The sequence below is a fragment of the Mus caroli genome, unplaced genomic scaffold, assembly GCF_978045245.1.
Source record: "Mus caroli unplaced genomic scaffold, Mus_caroli_1 scaffold_1, whole genome shotgun sequence".
NCBI classification, from domain to species: Eukaryota; Metazoa; Chordata; class Mammalia; order Rodentia; family Muridae; genus Mus; species Mus caroli.
In genome coordinates, this window is record NW_028227256.1 from 37,290,824 (window position 1) to 37,316,116 (window position 25,293).

A 25,293-nucleotide genomic window follows, 5' to 3' on the forward strand; every position below is an offset into this window, starting at 1 on the left:
TCCCAGAACCTCCACTGCAGGGTAATTCTGGCCTCTTTGGTGACACGTCCACACCCATAAAATAGAATAATAATAATTGTTAAAAATTGGAGGGCTGTGTTAAGAGAGGCAAACGTGGATTCCAAATGTGTCTCTGATAGTGCTGCATCCCCAGTGCATGTGGAGAACAAGTCCTTTAATGACGCCTTTGCTCCAGATCTTAGTCTGAGGGTTGTGGCTCGGCTAGCTCAGTGGCCAAGTATACTCACAGCAGCTGGGGTTTAGCCTGCAGCATGGAAAGAAAACACTTAGAAGAAAAGATACAGTTCGGGGCCTTGTTTTGTTTTAAGTTTTCAGAAGACATGGGACTTTGTCCTACCACATCTCTCTCCATCTGTTCCAAGTATAGAAAGTGGAAGAGCAAGGGGAACCTGTGTCCTCAGATGCCTTGTTTTGAAAGAGGACTGGATTCTGTCAAAAAAAGAAAACATTTGGCAAATGTAATTTCTCTTGTTTTCTATTTAAGCAAAGCCAGTGGAGGGAGAGTGAGAGGCTAGGAGGGGAGAGAAGCCTGTGGTGGGTGGTGGCAGCTGTGCCTGGGGCTGGGGAGGGATAACATTGGGTGCTAACCTGGGAACTGCACTTCCCAAGGAGGATGCTCCCTGTTGTAAATAGGGCACCAGGCAGCCAAGGCTTTCTGAGGGTGTAAGTCTAAACACATCTAAATCTTTACATGAGAAGGCTCAATGCCTTCTTAAGCAGTCAAGGAATAAGAGCTTATGAGATCTCCACCCCTCTGTCTCCTTTTTCTTTCCTTTCACTCTCAAAAAAAACCCAAAAACCAAAACACCAAAAAAACCAACAGCAGCAACAACAACAACAAAAACAACAGCAACAACAAAAAATTCCAGAACTTTGGAAAGCCATCTATTTAGCATTAAATTTTATACTGGAAGAAGTCATTGAGGTTGGTTGTCTCCAAACACAAATCGATACCTCCTTAGTACGTACTCATGATCCTTAAGCTGATTGCTTGGGAGCCACACCCTCCTCTTCCCAAACCATGGATATTATTGTCAAGCTCGCTTAAGATGTCTGGTCAGTCAATAGCTGACTGTGAGCATCCACTCCTGTGTTTGCTAGGCCCCGGCATAGTCTCACAAGAGACAGCTATATCTGGGTCCTTTCAGCAAAATCTTGCTAGTGTATGCAATGGTGTCAGCGTTTGGAAGCTGATTATGGGATGGATCCCTGGATATGGCAGTCTCTAGATGGTCCATCCCTTCATCACAGCTCCAAACTTTGTCTCTGTAACTCCTTCCATGGGTGTTTTGTTCCCAATTCTAAGAAGGGGCACAGTGTCCACATTTTGGTCTTCATTCTTCTTGAGTTTCATGCATTTAGCAAATTGTATCTTATATCTTGGGTATCCTAAGTTTTGGGCTAATATCCACTTATCAGTGAATACATATTGTGTGAGTTCCTTTGTGATTGTGTTACCTCACTCAAGATGATGCCCTCCAGGTCCATCCATTTGGCTAGGAATTTCATAAATTCATTCTTTTTAATAGCTGAGTAGTACTCCATTGTGTAAATATGCTCACAGTCAGCTATTGGATGTATCACAGGGTTCCCAATGGAGAAGCTAGAGAAAGTACCCAAGGAGTTAAAGGGATCTGCAACCCTATAGGGGGAACAACATGATGAACTAACCAGTACCCCGGAGCTCTTGTCTCTAGCTGCATATGTATCGAAAGATGGCCTAGTCGGCCATCACTGGAAAGAGAGGCCCATTGGACTTGCAAACTTTATATGCCCCAATACAGGGGAATGCCAGGGCCAAAAGAATGGGAATGGGTGGGTAGGGAAGTGAGGGGTATGGGGGACTTTTGGGATAGTATTGGAAATGTAATTGAGGAAAATACGTAATAAAAAAATAATGTCTGGTCAGTACTGATGGGCTTCTCCCCAGGTGCCACTTAGCTCTATATCACCTTCCTTGCCTGACAGTGGGCAGAAACACCGGTGCCAGCTTCTCTCTCACATATAATGCTGGCTTCTCTCTCACATGTATGCCGACTTCTCTCTCCTGTGTATGCAGGCTTCTCTCTCACATCTGTAGTAATCTGTACTCTTAGATCTTCACTTTTTTTTCTGATCTCTCCCCACTCTTTCTCAGCCAAGAGTTGTTATGCACCTTCTATGAATACTGTTTGTGAAGAACTCCAGATGACGAGAAATCTTTGTGTGTTCCTTTGTGTGTGCTGCTGTCATCTTAAATGCTATCTACCATTTTATTTTGCATATGTGAGTGGTGTGCACAGTATGATGATGTGTCTTGTTCATCTTTACCCTGGTGTACATAGTAACGGCTCTCATTCCTGGTTGCCTGGGAAACACTGTCATCGATGGACACATTGACCTCATGTGCTGTACGTAGTGCTGGACTTCTCAATGATACGGACAGATTGGGAGTCATTAAAATAATGAAGTTTCTGGTATGCCAGATTAGGAGCGACGACTCACCCGGTTTTGCTTGGCATAGTTAGTACAGGTCTCAATTGCCTACATCTGCAATTAGTGAGACGCAGTGGGAGACTTAAGATTCAGCTAGGAATTGCAGAAATGGTGCCACCTGTTCAGTCTAGATTTTATTCCCCTGTGCTGAGTGAGGACGAGCCACATCTTTCACAGTTCGGCTGTGAGAACATAGAATGCCATGTCAGTCAGCAGGGCATGTGGAGGTCACTGGGCTGAGCCTGCAGTGCACATGGTAGTGACCCAGGGTCCACACTGTCTGCTCTAGGGCTCTGGTGGAGTCGTTTCTTGAGCGTGTCTCTTTTCCTTTTCAGATGAGAAGCTGTATGATGCCTATGTCTTATACCCCAAGTACCCGAGAGGAAGCCAGGGCCATGATGTAGACACACTGGTAATGAAGATCTTGCCTGAGGTGCTGGAGAAACAGTGTGGATATAAGTTATTTATATTTGGCAGGGATGAATTCCCTGGACAAGGTATGTTTTAAGTGAGCCTTTATAGAACAAATGGAAAAGGTAACAAGAAAACAAACAAAGAGGGCCAGGCCTGTAATCCCAGCACTGGAATGCTGAACCAGGATGAATGGTAATACAGGGCCAGTTGCAGTTGTATGTATAGACCCTATCTCATCAGATAATAACAACAAAAAAGGAAACCCTCTCCCCTCCTCTTCTCTCCACACCCCCAGTGACTTACTGCCTCCATTCAGGGTCCACATCCAGAAGTTTCTATTACCCCAAACAGTGCCACCAGCTGGGGGCCAGTGTTCAAAGAGCCCATGGGAGACATTGCAGGTGCAAATTCTGGCATCCTCTGTTTATTAAGCTGAACAGTTGTAGGTCTGTTTACTATGCTTGTAGCTTGGGAGGTTCATGAACAGCAGCATTTGCATGGGTGAGATAAGAATGGATGTTTTCCTGGCTTGAGAGACCTGTAAATGCCATCACAGGGCTGTCTTACACAAAGCCCCTCTTGCTCTTTGCTCTCGTCTTGGAAGGCCACACAGCAAAATAATTAGATACTAAAATAAACACCCCTTTATTCTCACTAGGAAAAGCAATTTTTAATATTGTTTGAAGGATATGTATTGGCTATCTCTAAATACTGGGCAGTTTATATAGTAGAATTACAAAACCAACCAACCAACCAAACAAACAAACAAAAACAAACAAACCCAAAACCAACCAAAAAGAAACTGTCCTTAGAAATGTCACCCTGCTCTTACCCGTCACAGGAGGCAATTGCCAGCCAGTTAGAACTGTGGGCTCCTCCTTCCTCTTCCTGAGAAACCATCACGGTGTGCTATTTGGCTTCAAAATTAATGATGCTAACCTGGAGCGTTTAACTAACTATATAAAGAACACGAAGCACAGTTCTTTGCTCTTTAAAAGTAGATTTTAAAATATGCTTATTATGTAGCTTGCCTGGGACTCAGCTACTCTAGGAATGTGGCATAATGAGATAGGCTTGGAGAAAGAGACATAACAATAAGTAACAAAACACAGGGTAACTGCCAAATGAAAGAAACAAGAGGTGACTGACTCTTGTGTTTTATAAAAAGATAAGGAGAGAAGGAATATGTTCGGTGGATGTGCAGTCAGGTGTGGGGGAAGAGGTGCCTCTGCGGGCCCATGCTGAGGCATCCCTTCCCCCCCCCCCCCCCCCCCCCGAGGGACCAGACACACGAAGGTATAGTATAGAATAGAATTTATTCAGGGCATAGAGAGGAGAGTTGAGAGGGTAGTAGAGAACAGAGAAAGGCAGAGAGGGGGAGTAAAGAGCGGCCATGAGCACATGGGGAGAGAGGGGGAAGGGGTGAGAGGACAGAGTAGGAGCAAGAAGGCAAGAGAGAGTGGAGGGGGCAAGCAGCCCCTTCTATAGCGAGTCAGGCACCCCTGGCTGTTGCCAAGTAACTGTAGGGTGGAGCTTAGACAAAAAACCCCCTAACACCTGATGGCCTCTGGGGACCAGCCCTCAAACCCTGCGCAGACAGTGGAAGAGAATGCTTATCTCTCTGAGCATCAGTCCTGTCTATTGGAAAGTCCCTTTCCTTTACCTGGTGCCCTTGTCTCCCATTTCTGGTAGCAGGACAGCCCTGGTGTTTTCGTGCTGGGTCTTCTGAATCCTTCTTCTCCCTTCCAGCTGTGGCCAACGTCATTGATGAAAACATTAAGCTGTGTAGGAGGCTGATGGTCTTTGTCGCACCAGAGTCGTCTAGCTTCGGCTTTCTAAAGAACTTGTCAGAAGAACAAATTGCCGTCTACAATGCCCTCATCCAACACGGCATGAAGGTCATTCTGATCGAACTGGAGAAAGTCAAAGACTACAGCACCATGCCCGAGTCCATTCAGTATATCCGACAGAAGCACGGGGCCATCCAGTGGGATGGGGACTTCACAGAGCAGTCACAGTGTGCCAAGACCAAGTTCTGGAAGAAAGTGAGATACCATATGCCACCCAGGAGGTATCCGGCATCTTCCCCAGTCCAGCTTCTGGGACACATACCCTGCAATTGCAAGGCGGGCAAATGCAATGCTGCCACAGGGCTCATAACTCCCTGAGAGTGGTTAGTGTGTGTTGGCTCACACTACATCCTCTCTGAATTGTCTACTCATGTAGCTGGCTCTTTTGTGCTTGTGAGCGACTTTGTCCTTGCCCTTGTAGCTTTTTGTTTATTTGTATTGTTTGTTGGATGCTTTCAGTCATAGCTGATCCTTATTTCTCCTGTTTGCTTCATGGCTCCTGAAAACCCATATACTCCCCAAGCATGGGGTGGCTCTAACATTGGGCCTCTGTGTCAGCGGGACACTGAGGATGACAGATCAGGTGTCCAGGATGCTTGATCCTGGTTTGAGATGGGAGGCTGGGCAGTCTGAGGATACCAAGTAGATAGCCTTAGGGAAGACCAGCAAGGACAGTAGTACAATGTGTTTGTCCAGGGTCCACAAGATTCTAGTCCTCAGGCAGTGTAGACTGAATTTGAATCTCCTTCATTTAGATAACTAACCATTGTGAGAACAGGACGGAGGACTGGGAGTTCAGGGGGAGAAAGAGGTGACAGAAGATGGGAGTGTGTGTGTAAGAGGTTACAGTTACATGATCAATCCTCGGAAACCAGACTCAGGAAACCAGCATTAGGGTGCAGATCTGAGTTTATTGTGCAGCCCTTAAGCTTATATACAGCGTTCGAGCCAATCCCAAGCCCCTAAATCCTCGGCCAATCATATCTTGCCACATCATCACTATGCCCCAATGAAAGCCCTGCCTGATGAGGTAACTCAAAAGGAGTTGGGGTGGGAAGCATGTCACCTGTCAGGACTTCCGTGAAGATGGAGGAAGTAGCTACTAACCCACCTCAGTTTCTTTTTGTTGTCTCATGGTTGCACCAGAGCCATCTTAAAAATCTAGTGACATGTGCAGCAAATCATGGCTCTTCAAGGAGCTGCGGGAGCCTGTGGTGCCTCGCTCTCCATCCCACTTTTTCCTTCACAGGGTTGACTTCCACATCCCCAAACCATGGTATTAGCAGGATGCCCCTAGAAGCCGCTTAGATGTCGCCAGGACCAATGGTCTTCATTTCCCTCCTTCCCAGCCCCTGTGAATCAGACTATTCTAGGAAATTCAAATAAGAGACACCGTTCGTTCAGGGTTTCTCATTTTATGACTGGCTTCTTTCACACACCACGGATTTCTCAGGTTCATCCATAGATTAGCCTTTTGTTTTATTATTATCACTACTGTTTTTCTCTTCTTTTTCTTCCTCTTTAAATTTCTCTCCCTCCTCACGAGCATCCGGAGAGGAGCATAGACTCTCTGCATGCCTGCAGCGTGATGAGCTCACTGAGGGTCCCTTCAATCACAAGCTTGTACGTTTTGCTCTTCGGTTTCTCTTTGCACCATGGGAATTGTAACTCCTTACAGAGGATTTGAGGGTTCAGGTACAAAGGCGTCGCTGACTGGTTCCCTCTTCTGTCTTCCTCACCCTGTATGGGCTTTTGCTTCTGGTTGATTCCTGGAAATTGTCAGCAGTGATGGAGAAACCTAGGGACAAGGCTGACTAATGGAACTTGGCCTTTTTTCTTTGAAGCCCAGGACACAGTGCCTGCCTAGTGGGTCCTGGACACACCAGGTGGTTCCACTCTGCTCAGTGGTAACATGTTTTAGCTGAGTCATCAACATTGGGTCCTTTAGTGAGGAGGTGGGAGCATCTCTCCCCAGTTAGATTTGGACTCTTACTTCCCTGCTCAATTCCCTCTGAAAGATTTAGGAGGCTATGTCAGAAGCAGGGAGCCATCACCCTGTGCCTTCTCTATGAGGATCCTTGTCACACCTGTGATCACTAATTTTAGAAAATGTGTTTCCTTGTTCTGGCCACACTTATGGGGACATTAGCTGAGGCTGTTGTCAGAAAGGAAAGTTAACTCATTTGAAGTAAACATTTTCTGGAAATCTCTGACTTCTGTCAGGCCAATGGTGCTGAAAATTTTAAAACTGAATTCACGTTTTTTTTTGCCAGAAAGCTTTCCTCTTGCCAACATGTCTCACTTTTCCTTTTGCTTAAACTTATTGGAGATGTATTACGAATGCTAAGATGTGAGTGTGTTATATCAGTACATTGACATTTTAAATAAAGTATATTTTAATAAAACATGAAAGCTCTTTTGCTCAAAGGAATTGCCACCTCATGTGTTTGAACGCAGGCACGTGTTCTGGAGTTGAATACATTCCCGTTTGTAGGCGATTGCTTTGACAGGGGATTTGGGAAAATACAGACCCATACTTTAAGGCTAGACAAGGCGCAAGCTATAGCTGTGAATACTACTCTCTTCAACAGTGTCTCCACTTTGATAATTTGACAAAAGCCATGTCTTGTTTTGTTTTGTTTAGCACAACCTGCATGTGCATACCATCTTGACTATACTTTCAGGAGGTTGATGGGTTTCTTACAGTCTTTCATTGAGATTTATGACACGCCCATAGGATCCCCACCCCAACTCTCTTTTACTTTTGTATTTATAAAACACATAATGGCACGATTTTTTAATAGGAGTCTTGGGAGTAAGCCCATGATCATACACTGAGTCATTTGGGTTCTTCTTAAGGATTAATTGGATAAAAGCAGCCCTGAATTTTAGTTATGTTTGATCACTCATTAGAGACCCCACCTGGTGTGTCTTAGATGAGTTTCAAGTCTGCTAGGGTACACAAAACCCTATTATCAGCAGTGGAGTTGGTTCAAGAACCTCCCTATGGGTGCCTCAAACCATGGATAGTACTGAATTCAGTATATGACACGTGTTTTCCTAAATGTGTATACTTAATGCATACTTTAGAAGCCGGTTCACAATAGTGAGAACAAAATCGAACATTTCTAGTAATATACTCTGTCATAAACAGATGTGGTTGTGTACTCTCTGCTCTCATCAATCCAGATTGCACTTGTCAGATGATACGATGCCTCTGCTGACTGTGAGCAGCTAAAACCTCAGAACACGAGGCCACAGGTCAGAGTGCCACTGCAGTGTCTCCTCCTGTGTTCAGAATCTTGCCCTGTCTGTATACAGGAAAAAGATAAGGATGCTCACACTCTGTCCCAACTGTTCTAGCTTATCATGGAAGAAACGGAGGCCCAGAGAAGTCAAATAACTGGGGACTCAGGTCTCTGCAGCAGAGAAGCATTGACTAGCTGAGATCTCTCGGAAGGTATGCCAAACCTCTGAGCCCAGGACACTGGCTGCTGGTTGGAGCTATGCTGGTATTTGAGAGTGATGGGGCCTCTCAAGTTTGTTACTTTATGACGATGAGAAACAAAGACAAGGAGAAGCAATGAGACTCATGTCAGAAACCATACAAAGGTTGGTGTGACTTCTGGTTAATTCTGTAGGTGTATCATAGGCAGAGCCAATGGCAGGCCTACATAGCTTTTGCATGTCTCCTTGGCCTAACCTAGGAGGTGATCATATGCTTGTTGCCCAAACAGGGACTAATCCTCAGCCACGCTCACCCTTCATTCTCTCTTGACCTTGGCTAGGTTTCCTAGTCTTTGATCTTGGCAGAGCCTGCTGGCTCTGAACCTTGGCTACATATTATAGATGTTAACTAAACCATAATTTCTTTGTTCTCACCTTTACATGACGAGCTGGTAGTTACCACAGAGTACTGCCTTTTCTGGACATGGAGGAACTAGCAACTAACTCCTATTAAAGTTACCAATATATCTGCAACTTTCCCTAGGTACTTTGTATTCAGCTCCTTGTCCACAGGGTGAACTGGAGGGAATCTCCTTCCTGGACCAGGTGGAGGCTTTGTAGAAACCACCCTTACAGATCATTCGGTCTTTTGTAGCTGTAAAGACTCGCTGGTGTGTATGTTCCTCATGGGGGCCTAGTGAGATCAGCCAGAGCCGCCAAGAATGGCTTTGTTGTTTTGCCTACAGCCTTGTTCTTTCTCTTATCTGCTCAGTGTGGCTACCTTGTACTCAGTTGCAAGCCCTGTTATTTATCTTCCTTGGACTTCCAGACCTTGCTATTTGACCTAACACTCTTTTTTAAACTTCACTGTTTACTTCCATTGCTGCAGAACTACGTGGCTAATACTATAAGAACCCAGAAACTGAGTTCCAGAAGTACATAGCTGTGGCCTCTCTGGTTTCTCTTCACTCAATTTCAGCTTTGGGAGTTTATAGACTTTTACGTTGTGCCCTCTTGCCCAGCGGTGAGCAATTCGGTAGCTCTTGAGTCCACAAGGGGTTTAACAGTTGGGACCAAGAATGCCCCGAATAGATGTTTCATAAATAGATGCTTCCAAAGTGCTAAGGATTTTTAAGACGAATGTAGTCAGTGAATAAGGCTATGCATCAATTATTTCTTTGCAGAAATTCCTAGGTGTCTTAGTCAGGATTCTCTAGAGTCACAGAACTTATAGAAAGTCTATATATTATGGAAATTTATTGAGATGACTTATAGTCTGTAGTTCAACTAACCCAACAATGGGCAGCTGTGAATGGGAAGCCCAAAAATCTAGTAGTTGCTCAGTCCCATGAGGCTGGTTGTTTCAGCTGGTCTTCTTGCAGAAGTAGGTTCCAACAAATGTGCTGGCAAGTAAACACAAGCAGGCGAAGAAGAGTGAATCTTCCTTCTTCCAATATCCTTATGTAGGTCTCCAGCAGAAGGTGTGGCCCAGATTAAAGGTTTGTACCACCATGCCTAGATATGGGACTCGCTTTGTCCCAGACTGACTTTGAACGCAGACATTTCCTGGGGTTGAAGGTATGTATGTACTACCTTGCCTGGGCCTAAGCTTTTCATAGCCACTATTCCTTAAGATCTCCATGCCCTGATTCAGGTCAGAAACTTGTGTCTTTCAGCCTCAAGATCTGGATCACAGGTGAACCCTTCAATTCTGGATTGTAGTTCATTCCAGATATAGTCAGGCTGACAACCAGGAACTGCCACTACACTAGTATTCACATCTAAGACAAAGCTTTAACATAGAGCATGAAGTCAATTGAAGTTCACCTATTGAGTAGGGGGTCTTGCTTTTTCCTAGGAGTCTTCAGACTCATTGTCTATCTGCCTGGTGGTGTGAAGTCAAGAGCATCTTCAGGGCCAACCACACTACCTTCACTTACATGGGCTGGGCTGGAGCAAGGATGCTAAGCTGCTGAATAGCCTACCCAACTGTACTCATTTAGTGACTGGTCTGAAGCAATAGAAACAACTTTCAAAATACAGTATGGACATGACAAATGTGTCACCTAAAGAGACAAGTTAGATATGTCTGAGAGAACTTTGGTGGTTACAGAAAGCAGTAATTGAGCGAAGGGGACTCAGCCACCCAGTAGACATTGAATTTTTTGGGGGGGGGGACAGCTGACAGTTTCAGGTAATACTAAATCTTCTTCCAGATTCTTAAAGTTGTACACACACACACACACACACACACACACACACACGGTGTGGGGTGTGGTAGTGGTATGCCCCTGGAGACAGCATGCTCAGAATTAGAACTTATGGAATATATGCCTCTTCCCCATATTCTATGAGCGAGGCAGGGTCCAGGCTGCCTAACATTCCTGATAGCTGTTGTCCTGTCCCACTGAGGGAAGCACCACCGTCCTTCTTGACCCTCCTGAATATTCACGATGTTTCCTTCCTAATGGCCTCTTACCACTGACTTGCCCGATTGCTTGCTCTTGGTTCGGGAGAGGAGGCAATCAGGGAGTTTTGCAGGGCATTCCTGGCAAGTGTATGCTAAAGATGGCCGAGGTGCCAGCGTCGACCTTCAGTGTCACCCATCCTGACAAGCCGTGTCATAAGAGTGTCTGCGGGAGATATCTCAAATGGACAGCCAACATTGACAGTGCCATCTTGCTTGGAGCTCCCAAACATGAGACTGGGTAGACAGCACCAGACAACCCTATCCTCACCCTTGAGCTCTTCACCCTTGAGCCAGCCCAATCTCCCTCTGACTTTTGGGCCCTTAAAAGCTGTGATTCCAAATGAGCTGTTCAGAAGCCTTATAAGCATCCGCCTCTGCGCTGTCATTTTTTCCACGCATACTCACAGTGAAACTTGGAATTTCCCCCACAGGACTCTGTTGCTTCCAGAGCTTCTGTAGCTGAGTTTCAGAGGCAGTGGTGGTGAAGAAAAGCCTAAAGTATCACTTGAAGTGTGATCCTGCTCCCGTTGATGCCTTGATTTTGTTCTGCTTTGTTCTGTCCACTGGATTCTAAAACCATCAAGTGGAAAATTCCAGAAGTAAAGAGTTGTTAAGTTGTTAGGCTTCATGCCACTCTTAGTATGGTAATGGCATCTTGCACAGCTGTGGCCGGGACATGAACCGCCTCTTTGTCTAAAGTATCCACACTGTATATGTCACCCACGAGTTAGACACTCAATGGTTTGAGCTCTTGAAACTGTTATTTCACTTAGTGATGCCTCCAAAGTGTCAGCATAGTCGTGCTGGTAGTTCAGGTTTGTACTGGCTAGTTTTGTGTCAACTTGACACAGCTGGAGTTATCACAGAGAAAGGAGCTTCAGTTGAGGAAATGCCTCCATGAGATCCAACTGTAAGGCATTTTCTCAATTAGTGATCAAGGGGGAAAGGCCCCTTGTGGGTGGGACCATCTCTGGGCTGGTAATCTTGGTTCTATAAGAGTGTAGGCTGAGAAAGCCAGGGGAAGCAAGCCAGTAAGGAGCATCCCTCCATGTCCTCTGCATCAGCTCCTGCTTCCTGTCCTGCTTGAGTTCCAGTCCTGACTTCCTTGGTGATGAACAGCAGTATGGAAGTGTAAGCCGAATAAACCCTTTCCTCCCCAGCTTGCTTCTTGGTCATGATGTTTGTGCAGGAATAGAAACCCTGACTAAGATAAGGTTCTTCCTATAAATGTCATCCCATCATCCCGAGATGGGTTAGTGTAGCCAAGTTCAAGCTCAAGAGAGCTCACAGTCATGTGACTCTGGCTGAAGTATATCTTTATAATTGTCAGGTATTGTTATTAATCTCTTACTGCATCAAAAGTTTAAGTTAAGCTGCATCATAGGAACATTCATAGAATAAATTGATGTGTGTGTGTATGTACATATGTATGTATATATGAATATATATATATATATGGTTTGTTATTATTCTCAGTTCTAGTCTCCATTGGGGACTCTAGGATGAATTCCTCTTGGATAAGGAGTACTTATCTGCCTAAAATAGGGAGACCATCAGTTACCCCATCAAAAACTATACTGAATCCCAGGGGAAGGCTGTTGGAAGAGGGCTGGGGATTCTTCACAGCCAAGCTACTGTCAGTCAACTGTGCATGTGAAGCAGTTCTTCAAACACACCTTTCTGCTACCTGGTTCACATGCTTTTAATCCTGCACCTCAGTCAGTGGTGAGAGTGAGGAGAAGGGGCCCTCATGCCCCGTGGCTGGGGATGCAAACTCCTGCATCCATTATGGAAACCAACATGGAAGGCTCCCTCAAACCAACAAAACACCCCAACAAAAACAATTAAGCCCAAGCAGGCCTACCAAATGACCCAGGTGTCTCACTCCTGGGTGTACACACCAGGAAATCTCTGTTAGCACACTGGAGACATACTGATACCTCTCCGTGGATGCACTGTTTACAGTACCCAAGATACAGAAGCAACCTGAATGTGTGTGAACAGAAGAGGAGAAAAAAAAATGTGGTCCATACACTTAGGGAAACTTTATTCTGCTGTGAAGAATGAAATCATGCCATCTTCAGGTTAAGGATAGAACTGCAGATTCTCATGCTTTGCAGAATAATTCACACCCAAAGGACACACAGCACATGTTTTCTCTTAAGTGCAGAATTTGTGTTTTAAGAACATGAGTCATGAAGTGGCAGGGAGGCCTCCAAGGGCCATGGGTGTGTGCTAAATGGAGTAGGAATAAGAAGATGGGGGTAATCTATAATTCTCTTTTACATACAACATATACAACATGAAATCAGAGTAGGAAGCCCTCTAGGGGTGACTAGCAGGCAGAGGAAGAGGGTTTCAGATGGTGAATATGAGTGAAGTATAAAGATAGACATATATGAAAATGTCAGGATGAAACCCATTACTTTGTTTGTTAACCAATAGTTATCTCAACAGTTAAAATGTAACAAGATGGTAAAGATGAAGGAGTGGGGTGGTGAGACAGATCAGAGTGTAGGCTTAGATTTTTCAAAACCTACTTTGATAACGCTTTGATCTCCCTTCTAGCCCACCAACCAAAGGAGGGGAGAGATGTTTAATAGGACAAGACGGGGTGTAGACATGTTTAGAAGTAGTTCTTTGGGGCGATTACAATCTTTGTTGTCAGGATCTCAGCAATCCAGTCCAAAATACCAAACATGAATTGGTAGCAGCAGCTCCATCGGAGAAGCGGCAAGAAGCATCCGGAATACCAGAGACAAGTTCTTTGGTGCTTTTCTCTCCAGGAAGTCAGCACAAGCAAGGATCATGTAGACCAGGAAAGCGTTGCAAGGGGAACCAATGCTAACTGTCTGCTGGGTTCCACTTTTACTCTTTCCAAACATCCTGTGTCCTCCAAGTGTCTGCCTCAGCAAAATGTTCTCTCACATGTCTACCTCAGCAAAGATCCTCTCAGAAGACAGTTTTCAGACATACATCACATGATGCAAGTGAGTCTCCAGAGAAACCAGAAATTTCCACTTCATCAGAGGGTGAAGCTGCTTTTATGCACGGTGACTGGCATGCAGAAGCTAGGTAGGATGGAAGGAGAGAACCAACTCCACAAAGATGTCTTACTCCACACACGCACACACACACACACACACACACACACACACACACACACACACACACACACACTGCTGTGTGTCCAAAGCCAAACTGGAGGTGTAGCTGAGAGAGGGGGGCTGACACGGAAGTCTTAGCCCCTCTTATTCTGGAGTGACTAAGCCAGTCACAAAGCCACTTTCTTGTGATCTCTTCACTATGATCTGCCCATGAAAATGGCTTGAGATGACATTGAAGTACACTCCATAGGGGCTCCAGGCAAGTATGGGCTTTCCTTGAAAGATCATCTGGAATAAAAAAAATCTACATCTATGTCTATGTATCTCTATAGACATATAGACATGTCTCTATAGACATCTATAGGTGTATAAATATCAGACATATCTATGTATATCAGATATATGTCTGTCTATATATTATCATATATATCAGATATCTGTATCTTTATGTATATGTATATCTGTACCTATATAGATATAGATCAATCTATGTATCAATCATCTATCTATCTATCTATCTATCGATGTAAGCCAAGTGCGATAGTGTAGCCTGTGATCCCACTGCCTGAGAGGCTGAGATGGGGGAATTGGGAACTAAGGGTGGTTACATAATGAAACCCTATCTTGAGAAAGCAAACAACAGACAAACAAAAGATACTTACATAAAACCTCTTGATTAAGCCAATGATATCACCGGGAGACCACAGTGGGACCTATATGTGAGGGCTCAACCTGAGCTTCTTCAACTCACGTGTGGGACCCTGCAGTGATCCCACGTCACAGCTGAGCTTTCCTCAGATCTTGGCCCTGTTTCCCCGTTTACAAACTTTCTCCCATTGCGCGCTTGTCTGGCGAGTGGATGCAGGATGTGTTTAAAGATGAAGAAAGTGGAGAGTTCCTTTCTGTTCTTGGCATAACAAATGCACAGAGTTGGCTTCGTGTCCTGGCACAGAATACTGCTGGGTGTTGGGGCTCAATGGCCAGGGCCTTCTAAGCTCAAGTGTAGTTAGTTTTTCTGGGCCATTGAAGGTTGGGACGCAGTGTGCACACTCTGAGCCTCACATACCCAGAATGCATCTGGAGACCATGCTGGTTGCCTTAATGAGAGAACTCCACAGCTCCCTGGTTATCCATGGCAAATTCCTGATTTGGGAAGGGCTCCAGAGTCCTGGGTTTCTCCCCTTCACTGGACACTCAGCTGCTACTGCTGTTGCCCTGTTGCCTAATCACTCCTGAAAGGGCGGACCATGAGAAATGGAGCCCACCGGTGCCCCATCGCAGGTTTTAGACGAGGAAGCAGAATCCCCTGCTCTCATCCTGAGATGTGTACAGCTCTGCCTTCAAGGAAAGGAGGCTGCATCTCCAGGTCATTCTCTAGGTCAGGCTCCAGCCGGGCTTGAAACAGACTATACACAAGTGAACACGGCACTGGGTTGAATACATCTCGTGTTACTGTCTCACTTTCCTCTTGTATGCTGTTTCCAGCTGCAGGGTGAAGCTGTGTTTGGGGCTTCGACACACAGTTTGTCTGGCTCCCTGCCACCATCCCCCATAGTCCAAATTCTCTGGCTGGACAGGGAAGTGGGAGCATCATATGGGCTTTGGTCCTTGGAGTCTGCTGGAGACCTGGGACTGGGTGGTGTTCCGCCCCCCTCCCCCCAATATTTCCTTAGTGAAAAATTAAACTATAATTGTGAAAATGACACGTATCCCCTCAATAAGAATCTGTCCTCATATTTGAAAACAAAACAAATTTTCATGATTGGCACCCATGTGAAAAAATCACAATTTTTGTCTATTTAGCCAGAACTGATTTCTAATCCAACCGGTTTGGATAGTGAGGTCATCTTCACCTGGTCTTTACTATCGTGGCAGGGGTGTCATCTCAACAGCTTGGCAAGACCTGTAGACCTGCAGAAATCTAAGGCAGACTAGCAGGAGGCAGCCAGGAAGCCAGCTCAGGAACCCCTCACCAGAATTCTTGCAAATGAGCACTGTGCGCGGAATAGTTTCAAGGGGCCACAGAAAAGAACCAAACTTAGGCAGTTTGCAGGAAAATGGAGGCAACCGGAGGTCATGGTGCTCAGGGACAGAATGACAAATGTCATGGACTTTCTCTCATATGGGACCCAGATTTTGCAAAGGGATGTGAAGCAGAAAGGCAGAAAGGGAACTCTGTGGGAAGATGAAGGCAGGGAAACAATGGTCCACACTTCATAATAAGAGTACCTGAGGCCCTCACTTCATAATAGAAGTCTTGGATGCCTAGAGTTGTGACACTGAAGCAATACAGCCTCCAACTTTGGAAACTGGAGCATCAGTCCAGAGAAAGGATAAAAATGGCAGCCTGCAGACTGGGTGCAGGACAGTGGTATTTATATTCCCCAGTTCTTCAGGGAGATACAAACTTTCATAATGTCTAGTATTGTTCCCTTTCCCATCCTATTGGCTCAGGACAACAAGTCTCATCAGTTAATATCCTGGCACTTGGCTTTCTCTCCTTTTCTGGTTTGAGGAGCCTGTAGCATGAAGCAGACTGCCTGTGACCTAGGCTGAACCCCACAGCGCCTAGCTGAACAGGCACCAGCTGTCAGGAAGGGAGGGAACATAGGGTCCTAGTGCTCCCCGGCTCATCTGTGGTTCTCTGAGGGACCTCACTGTGACGATGCACCAATATGATTTATTTCTTACACAGGGAATCAGCGCAGGGGCTGATGTGGTTAACGTTCATAAGATACACATGTCTGAAGGTGTCATGGAGAATTGTGTTATTTTGTATGATTAATACACACTAATAAACAAATCAGAAAACAGACTGGTATGCAGAGCATGTTTTTCTACCCTGTGAGAGAATTGTTCTTCACACTGACAGGCATGGCTGGGTTGACTCGAGCTGTGTGTTGCTGTCTGTGAACCTGGGGATCGCTCCACACTCAAACTCTTACCTTCCGGGGTGGTCCAGGCCCCTTATCTCTCTCCTTTCTTTTTATTTCTTTCATTAAGATTTAACCCTTTCATTAGCATTATAATTAATATCATTCTGGGGTGATTCTTCAAAAGTTGGACGGCTACATTCTGGTCATGGGCAGCACTTGAATTCTCTCCTAAGTAACCCCACAAACAAGGTGGTGTGCAGAGGCTAGACTCCGAGTTTGAGCCAACACACCAGCATCAACCACCCAGGAGGACCATGGAAAAGAGCAGTTTGTAAGCTGGGACAAAATGCATGGGGGAAATACACATTTTATTTTGAACTCAGCATATTCATACAAATACAAGACCTAAAAAACATCGGATCTGTGATCTCTGTTCTATTTTGTTTTAGAAACTTTGTTTTAGTGAACCGCATCTACTCTTGTTATTTGTTAACCTTTTAGTTACCCGATAACTTTGTTTTCAGTGACAATAATTTCCTGCCTGTGTAAAAGGATGACATCAAGAAGAAAAGAAAGCAGTTCATGGGCAAAGAGCCCTGAGAGAGAAAAAGCCAGGAGGCTAGGGAGAAAATCATGCCTTAATTTGCCAAATAGAGCGAAGACTCCATTTAGCATTTCCCTGTGGCGCTGTGGCGTCCTCTAGTGGCCATATTGGGAATGTTTCTGCTCCTAGGGCAATGGAGTCCTTCAGGGACCAGGGATGGACAGGCGGGGCACCACTTTTAGAAGGTTCTCGAACTTCAGGCTAAGAATGTGCTTCTTCCCCTTAGGTCTGGATTGTGCGGGTGGGTCACTGTTTCTAAGATGAGCTGGATTCCTCCTCAGGCAAACCACACTGCCTATGTTAAAGCATACCACAGTCATGATTCCTTGTAAGAAAATGTGCTAGTATTTTCAACAAATGGTGCTGGCACAACTGGTTGTTAACATGTAGAAGAATGCGAATCGATCCATTCCTATCTCCTTGTACTAAGGTAAAGTCTAAGTGGATCAAGGAACTTCACATAAAACCAGAGACACTGAAACTTATAGAGGAGAAAGTGGGGAAAAGCCTTGAAGATATGGGCACAGGGGAAAAATTCTTGAATAGAACAGCAATGGCTTGTGCTGTAAGATCGAGAATTGACAAGTGGGACCTCATGAAACTGCAAAGCTTCTGCAAGGCTAAAGACACCATCAATAAGACAAAAAAACCACCAACAGATTGGGAAAGGATCTTTACCTATCCTAAATCAGATGAGGGACTAATATCCAATATATATAAAGAACTCAAGAAGGTGGACTCCAGAAAGTCAAATAACCCCATTAAAAAATGGGGCTCAGAACTGAACAAAGAATTCTCACCTGAGGAATACCGAATGGCAGAGAAGCACCTGAAAAAATGTTCAACATCCTTAATCATCAGGGAAATGCAAATCAAAACAACCCTGAGATTCCACCTCACACCAGTCAGAATGGCTAAGATCAAAAATTCAGGTGACAGCAGATGCTGGCGAGGATGTGGAGAAAGAGGAACACTCCTCCATTGTTGGTGGGATTGCAAGCTTGTACAACCACTCTGGAAATCAGTCTGGCGGTTCCTCAGAAAATTGGACATAGTACTACCGGAGGATCCAGCAATACCTCTCCTGGGCATGTATCCAGAAGATGTCCCAACCGGTAAGAAGGACACATGCTCCACTATGTTCATAGCAGCCCTATTTATAATAGCCAGAAGCTGGAAAGAACCCAGATGTCCCTCAACAGAGGAATGGATACAGAAATTATGGTACATTTACACAATGGAGTACTACTCAGCTATTAAAAAGAATGAATTTATGAAATTCCTAGCCAAATGGATGGACCTGGAGGGCATCATCTTGAGTGAGGTAACACAATCACAAAGGAACTCACACAATATGTATTCACTGATAAGTGGATATTAGCCCAAAACTTAGGATACCCAAGATATAAGATACAATTTGCTAAATGCATGAAACTCAAGAAGAATGAAGACCAAAATGTGGACACTGTGCCCCTTCTTAGAATTGGGGACAAAACACCCATGGAAGGAGTTACAGAGACAAAGTTTGGAGCTGTGATGAAAGGATGGACCATCTAGAGACTGCCATATCCAGGGATCCATCCCATAATCAGCTTCCAAACGCTGACACCATGGCATACACTAGCAAGATTTTGCTGAAAGGACCCTGATATAGCTGTCTCTTGTGAGACTATGCCGGGGCCTAGCAAACACAGAAGTGGATGCTCACAGTCAGCTATTGGATGGATCACAGGGCTCCCAATGGAGAAGCTAGAGAAAGTACCCAAGGAGCTAAAGGGATCTGCAACCCTATAGCTGGAACAACATGATGAACTAACCAGTACCCCGGAGCTCTTGTCTCTAGCTGCATATGTATCGAAAGATGGCCTAGTCGGCCATCACTGGAAAGAGAGGCCCATTGGACTTGCAAACTTTATATGCCCCAATATAGGGGAATGCCAGGGCCAAAAAAATGGGAATGGGTGGGTAGGGAAGTGGGGGGCGCTATGGGGGACTTTTGGGATAGCATTGGAAATGTAATTGAGGAAAATATGTAATAAAAAATATTAAAAATTAAAAAAAATAAAATGCAGTTATTTAACTACTAAAAAAAAAAAAAAGAAAAAAGAAAATGTGCTAGTGAGGCCTCCATGCTGTCACAGATGAAGTAGTCTTTGTGTAAGACACTTGGGACCATATCTACTCAAGCTTTCTGATCTTTGGGGGGTAGGCCTTGAACTATTTAAATATGCATAATGAGATACCTTGGGGTTGGGACCCACTAAGTCTGATAACGATTTTTATTTATATTTGATATGCTTCATACACGCAACCTCCAGGTAATTTAGTGTCCGTGTTCAGTTCTTTCTGATTTCACATTGCACGAGGGCAGGCTGGCTTTTCTGTCAGAGGTAATGTTGTGTCTGTGGAAAAATGCTGTCTATTTGAGAGCACGTTGGACACTTTTTAAAAAAGACTAGTGACTCAGCCTGTAAATGTAATAATTATTAGCCCTACTACACTAATATCATTTTTACAGCAATTGGCACCAGCAATTATGGTATCTGATGTTTACTGGTAGGTACAATGGATCAGGCAGGAGCTCCAAACACAACAGCGGTCACCGATGTGGCTGATTCAAATGTGGCCTCCCTCTGTCAGGGCCAGCAGCACCTCTGTGGTTTTGGTAGAGGGGCCCAGTGATGGTCTGACTCCCTAACCCATGAACGATGAGCATGGGAAAGATCTGCACTATGGGCCATATTGTGTTTTCTGGCGAGCTGTTGGCTTCAGCTGAAGTGTTCCTTTGCAGGGATGCTAAACCTTTTTGAGTGAGTCTCCCCCTTGGTGTTAAGGACAATGTCACCTGGTGAAATGGGGTTGAGAGGGAGCACAGGGAGTATGTTGGGGTCCCTGGTCATCTGTGGCACAGGTTGTTGTTGGTTTACCCGGGGCTGGGGCTCCTGCGTTGCCAAGGATAAAAATTAGGTAGTGAATACCTATTTGTCTTTAGCACAAGTGTTGCGACCCCCCCGCCCCCCGAAGCTCTTGTGGGCATCAGCCATGCTGTAAATTTGCATCTTAGTTTGGGGTTATGTACAAGTTTAATGTCAGTGCCAAATCCGACGCTTTAAAACCCCAGCAAAAGTGCAGCTGGTGGGTTCCAACCACCTTTCCACATTGCACAAGGTTGCGTCTTCTGTCCTGCAGGGGGCACCCTCGTGCTTTTCCTTCTGAGTAGAATCTGTTTAGATCTAGAAGGTTAGCTTATGTAATACTGGAAGGGGCTATGCACATTGCTGGAGGCAGTGGCAGAATCATTAGTCTTACTGAACTGTGAAAATCATGACCTACAGGATGCCGACTGGAGCCTCACCGCTCAGATACTCTTTTTTTTTTTTTAGATTTATTTATTTATTATATGTAAGTACACTGTAGCTGTCTTCAGACACTCCAGAAGAGGGCGTCAGATCTTGTTACAGATGGTTGTGAGCCACCATGTGGTTGCTGGGATTTGAACTCCGGACCTTCGGAAGAGCAGTCGGGTGCTCTTACCCACTGAGCCATCTCACTTAGCTGCGGCTCTGGCCAAGGATATCAAGTGGATTTTGGTAACACCTTCATGTCCTTTGACAAATTGGAATCTGCCCAGAGCTCTGACTGAGGTGGTCCTGGGAGAAATGTATCTGTACTTAGGTTGACATGCTGCGGGTAAGCCTCCCATGGTTACAGAGGAAACATCTCCGACCCTAACTGTGTTCTCCAGAGAGAAGCATTTTTAGGGTACAGGTAGAGCGAGCAAGTAGTCAAGAGTTATTTTGAACAGTCAAGAAAGTGGAGACTCACCTTCCAGAATGGAGAGTGCGCCAAACCACGGCTGTGCCAAGCAGCTACCTCTAGGATCTGGACTCATAATTTTTATTCAACTATCTCTCTTCCCTTTCCCACCTCTGAGGTGGTCTGGGGATAGTATCCCTCCTGGAACAGAAAGAGGTTTTCTAAGGTTCAATCTTTTTTCACCATTCAGTCTGTTACAATTAGGTTCATTGGATAAAATTCGATGCGTAAAGATGTAACAGCCAGGAGAGCTGAGATGTTTGCTAGGACAACGGGCTTTCTAGGAGGCAGCTTGAACCAACTTTGCTGTTTTCTCAGAATCCCGTGCTTTCTCTTCACTGGTTAGCTTGGCTGACTCATACTCAGCTGTGAGCCCTCTTATTTACCTTCCCCAGTGTTTCTGGCCTTGCTCCTTAACCCTGACATTCTTTCTCTTTAACGGGATCAGCACAGCATTCTGCGGTCCCCGAGGTTCTGTGTACCGGAAGTTCCTGACCCAGCTTCCTGCAGTGGTCTCAGATACACCAGTCTGCTCAAGATCCTTTTCCATCCTCTTTCAGAAACTAGAAGATTTTACGCCCAGGTATGAGCAGCAGCCTATGTGCATCTCCAGGCCTCCAGGAGCACCCTGCCCCTCTCAGGGATGAGCAATCGCCTATGCCCATGCCCGCCACCAGACAGCACCCCCTTTTTTGTAGCTTATTGTTGTCTATTTTGGAGGCACAACATCTGAAACCGTCCAGATGAGCTGAATCAAGGCAGGGTTACCCAGTTCCTCGTTCTTCCTGACACTCAGTTCTAGGAAAATTTCTCTTAGCATCCTTCTTCCTCATTTGCCTGGTTGGGTGAGGAAGAGATGTTCTTTCTCGAATTAAACAGCGGTGAAGGAAAACCCTCGGTCTCCTCCGATGAGTTAAGATTGGCCATTGGCCTATGAAGCTGGTGGCCATCATTGGGTGGGCTCTGTTCTTATGGAACGCCATCGACCTACCTCAGCTAGAGCTTCAATTTCAGCCCTGTTGAAAATCTGGGACAAGAGGCAGCACAATATTGGTGTTATCTTTGGGCCCCACCCTTCACATGGGAATGGTCAGAAGGTCTGAGGTAGTCATGGTATAGGAGTTAGTTGCCTGTGTCCACTGCCCCTCCCAGCACGGTCTCAGGAGATAGGGCTGGGAAGCCCCCCTACCCCCTCTGTAGTTCATTTCATTCTGACTTAATACACGCAGGAATAGATTTTGGTACAATATTCATCTTTCTATGTAGCCATTGTATATGGTTTTCCACTCGAACAAGATATTTGTAAAAAAAAAAAAGTCACATTAAGTTAGGTTGCTATAAGTGCAGTTGATTTAAGATATGAAATAACACAGAAGCAACTTTTAAAAATATTTATTTATGGGTCTGTAAGTGTGTCTGCTTGTCTGTAGACACACCACCCATATGCAGGTGTCTGTAGAGGCCAGGAGAGAGTGCCAGATACCCTGAAAGTGTTGTAGATGGCCATGAGCCATCCAGTGTGAACAGAGGCACAGGAGGTATGATGCAGATGCTTCACGTAGCACAGAGCATCCACAGCCTCACTAGGAAATGCAGCCTAGACTCAGACTCTTCATGGTTCCATACCAGACGCACAGATCACTGGGTTTCGGATTATAGGAGACAAGGAAATGACAGAGGACAAGAGTCCACAGGTTTACATATGTGGGGTACATCCCTAGGAGAGTGGCTACCTCTAGTATACCTGGGCTTCGTTCAATCAAGGGGCCATAATCAGAAAGCCCCCATTATATAAGCCCAGTGAAGACAGGTCCTATGCTAGTGACCATAAAATGTCACAGTGGACCTCCTTGACTTTTTGCCACCTTGGGTCAGGACATGCTGAGATATGCCACACCTCTCTTTTCCTCTGTATCGTTTCCTTAGTGATCTATCTGTCTCCTGTCCCATTTCTTTCTATGTGTCTCTCCACAATCCATCATAAAGAGGTGTAAGAACCTGGGAACTCGGGGCCACCCCTCCCGACTCAGACCTGAGTCTATTACAGTATTCGCTGTCAGGCCTGATGTCAACTCTGCTCCTTTCCCTTCTAACCAGGAAGCCCTGACCTTACCAGCACCAGCATGTGTGAATTCACACACCACAAAGGTGAGTTTGCTTGCTCGTAGCTTCTGAACAAAGAGTTGATTCTTTTTTTCTCTCACTTCTTTGGTTTATAACAGCATGTCTCTCACTAAGGTGTTTCCCTTTGCTGAACAAGTAAATCAAGTAAAAACCGAAGAGAGAAGAGAAAAACACACCACAAGATACCGTTAGCAGCGGTCAGAGGAAACTCCTGAAGACCTGAGTGGTGGGAGGGGCTGCATAGGAAACTTCCTAGAAGAGACTCTGAACATCAAATCGCACTTATAGACACCCACGGTTGTCAGCAGATCTCTGCTGCACGCCTCAACAAAGGCCTTCCTTACGGACTCACAAAACTTTGTCTTAAATGTGTACCACCGTGTCTTGAGGTCAGGATGCTTCTGCAGGCAAAGGCCGGGGGACAGAGACTAGAGGAAGCACCAAGCCAACTCTTACTGACTGTGAAAACACAGTGATGCTCATCAAAGGGGAAAGGCTGAGAACACCCCTCCCCAACCCCTGGGAGAACTGTCACCCCAGCTTTGAGCGCTCTGGCTCATTTTTTTTGTAGCTGAGGATAAGTTAGGGTGACATGAGATTTTGGGTGCTCTCTCCTTTTGGGGGCTGGTCGCATGCATGAAAAGGCAGTTTGGGGAAACTTCTGCATGTGTTGTGTGGAGCGAGGGAGTAGAACTGTAGGCATGTACACATAGGCCCTCTTTTACCATGCAGGTTTGGCGACACTATGAAAGCTTAGATAGTGACTGTACTTACGGGGGCTGCAAGACTCATGTGTAGTCAGGGTGTGTGTCGTACCTGGGTGGAAATAGCCACCTGCATGTTGGTGTTGTTGGCTTTTTAACCTTGGGGTCTATAAAAGCCAGTCCCTCCTCCCATGGTTCTTCAACTCTCCCCACACCCACAATGTTACTCGTTGACATTTTGTTGACAGGTGATTGGATCTGGCTGTAGAACGAGACTACAAATATCCCCAATAGAACTAACCAGTTTGTTTCAAATATCCAGACTTGAAACCAATAAACTTCAAATTTTCTAATTTTTGATGTGTTTGTGTCTGAGTGAATTCAGATGCCGGGGAGGTCAGAAGTGTGAGATTTCCTAGGGCTGGATGGATGAGCTGCCTAACGTGGGTTCTGGGAGTGGAACGAAGGTCCTCTGCAAATGCAGACCGCACTCTTAACCTCTGGGCGGGGTCTCCTGCCATTGATCCTGGTTTTATATCTAAGGTTTCAAATACGATTAAGACATGAAGATTGGAAAATAATGTGTGAAGGAAAGAGACAGAAAAAATGCAAAAGGAGAGGACTGGAGAGATGGCTCAGCAGTTAGGAACACTGACTGCTCTTCCATAGGTCCTGAGTTCAATTTTTAGCAACTACAAAGTAGCTCACAACCATTTCTAATGGGATCCAGCGCCCTCTTCTGGTGTGTCTGAAGACAGTGTCAGTGTACTCATATAAGTAAAATAAACCTTTAAAATGCAAAGGAAAAGTGGTCCTTTGAATTCAGAACTCAAAAGCCAAACCGGCCTGACAGAGCCTGACAGTGCACGAGGGGTGGGCTTTCTGGGAAGGAACGGGGAAAGGGACCTTTATTTCTCCCAGCTCTTCAGAGCAGCCTAAGGTGAAGTCCCCTTCCCAAAGAGTGATCCCTTAGCTAGGCTGCTGCCTCCCCCCAACTGCATTCACTCTTATATTTTGGGTAGTTTGGAATGTCAGGAGTCCACCAAGCCAGACATATCCCATGCTCTTGACCAGAAAAAAAAAATCTTTCTCTTGAGTGACTTCCCAGTGCTACCATGACAGTTGGACACACGAAAATTCTTTTTTTGTTTTTGGTTTTTGGAGACAGGGTTTCTCTGTGTAGCCCTGGCTGTTCTGGAACTCACTCTGTAGACCAGGCTGGCCTCGAACTCAGAAATCTGCCTGCCTCTCCTCCTGAGTGCTGGGATTAAAGGCGTGCGCCACCACTGCCCTGCTGAAAACTCTTATTTGCATAGGACTGATATTGGGACACATGCAATTTGATTTTTATTTCTGATTTTATGTTCGGCCAGGATTGGTGTCAC

At 45.3% G+C, this 25,293-nt stretch overlaps 1 protein-coding gene across 1 annotated transcript in view; it reads left to right on the plus strand.

Annotated features, from left to right (window-relative positions):
• Il1rl2 (interleukin 1 receptor like 2) overlaps nt 1–7,094 on the plus strand; it is a 44,370-nt gene extending 37,276 nt beyond the window's left edge. Inside the window, exons 10-11 of the mRNA XM_021169276.3 lie at nt 2,832–2,993; nt 4,660–7,094. Coding sequence (XP_021024935.1) covers nt 2,832–2,993; nt 4,660–5,078 — 581 coding nt within the window. The 3' untranslated portion in view covers nt 5,079–7,094. The remainder of the gene's footprint in view (nt 1–2,831; nt 2,994–4,659) is intronic.
• Nucleotides 7,095–25,293: the final 18,199 nt, after the last annotated feature.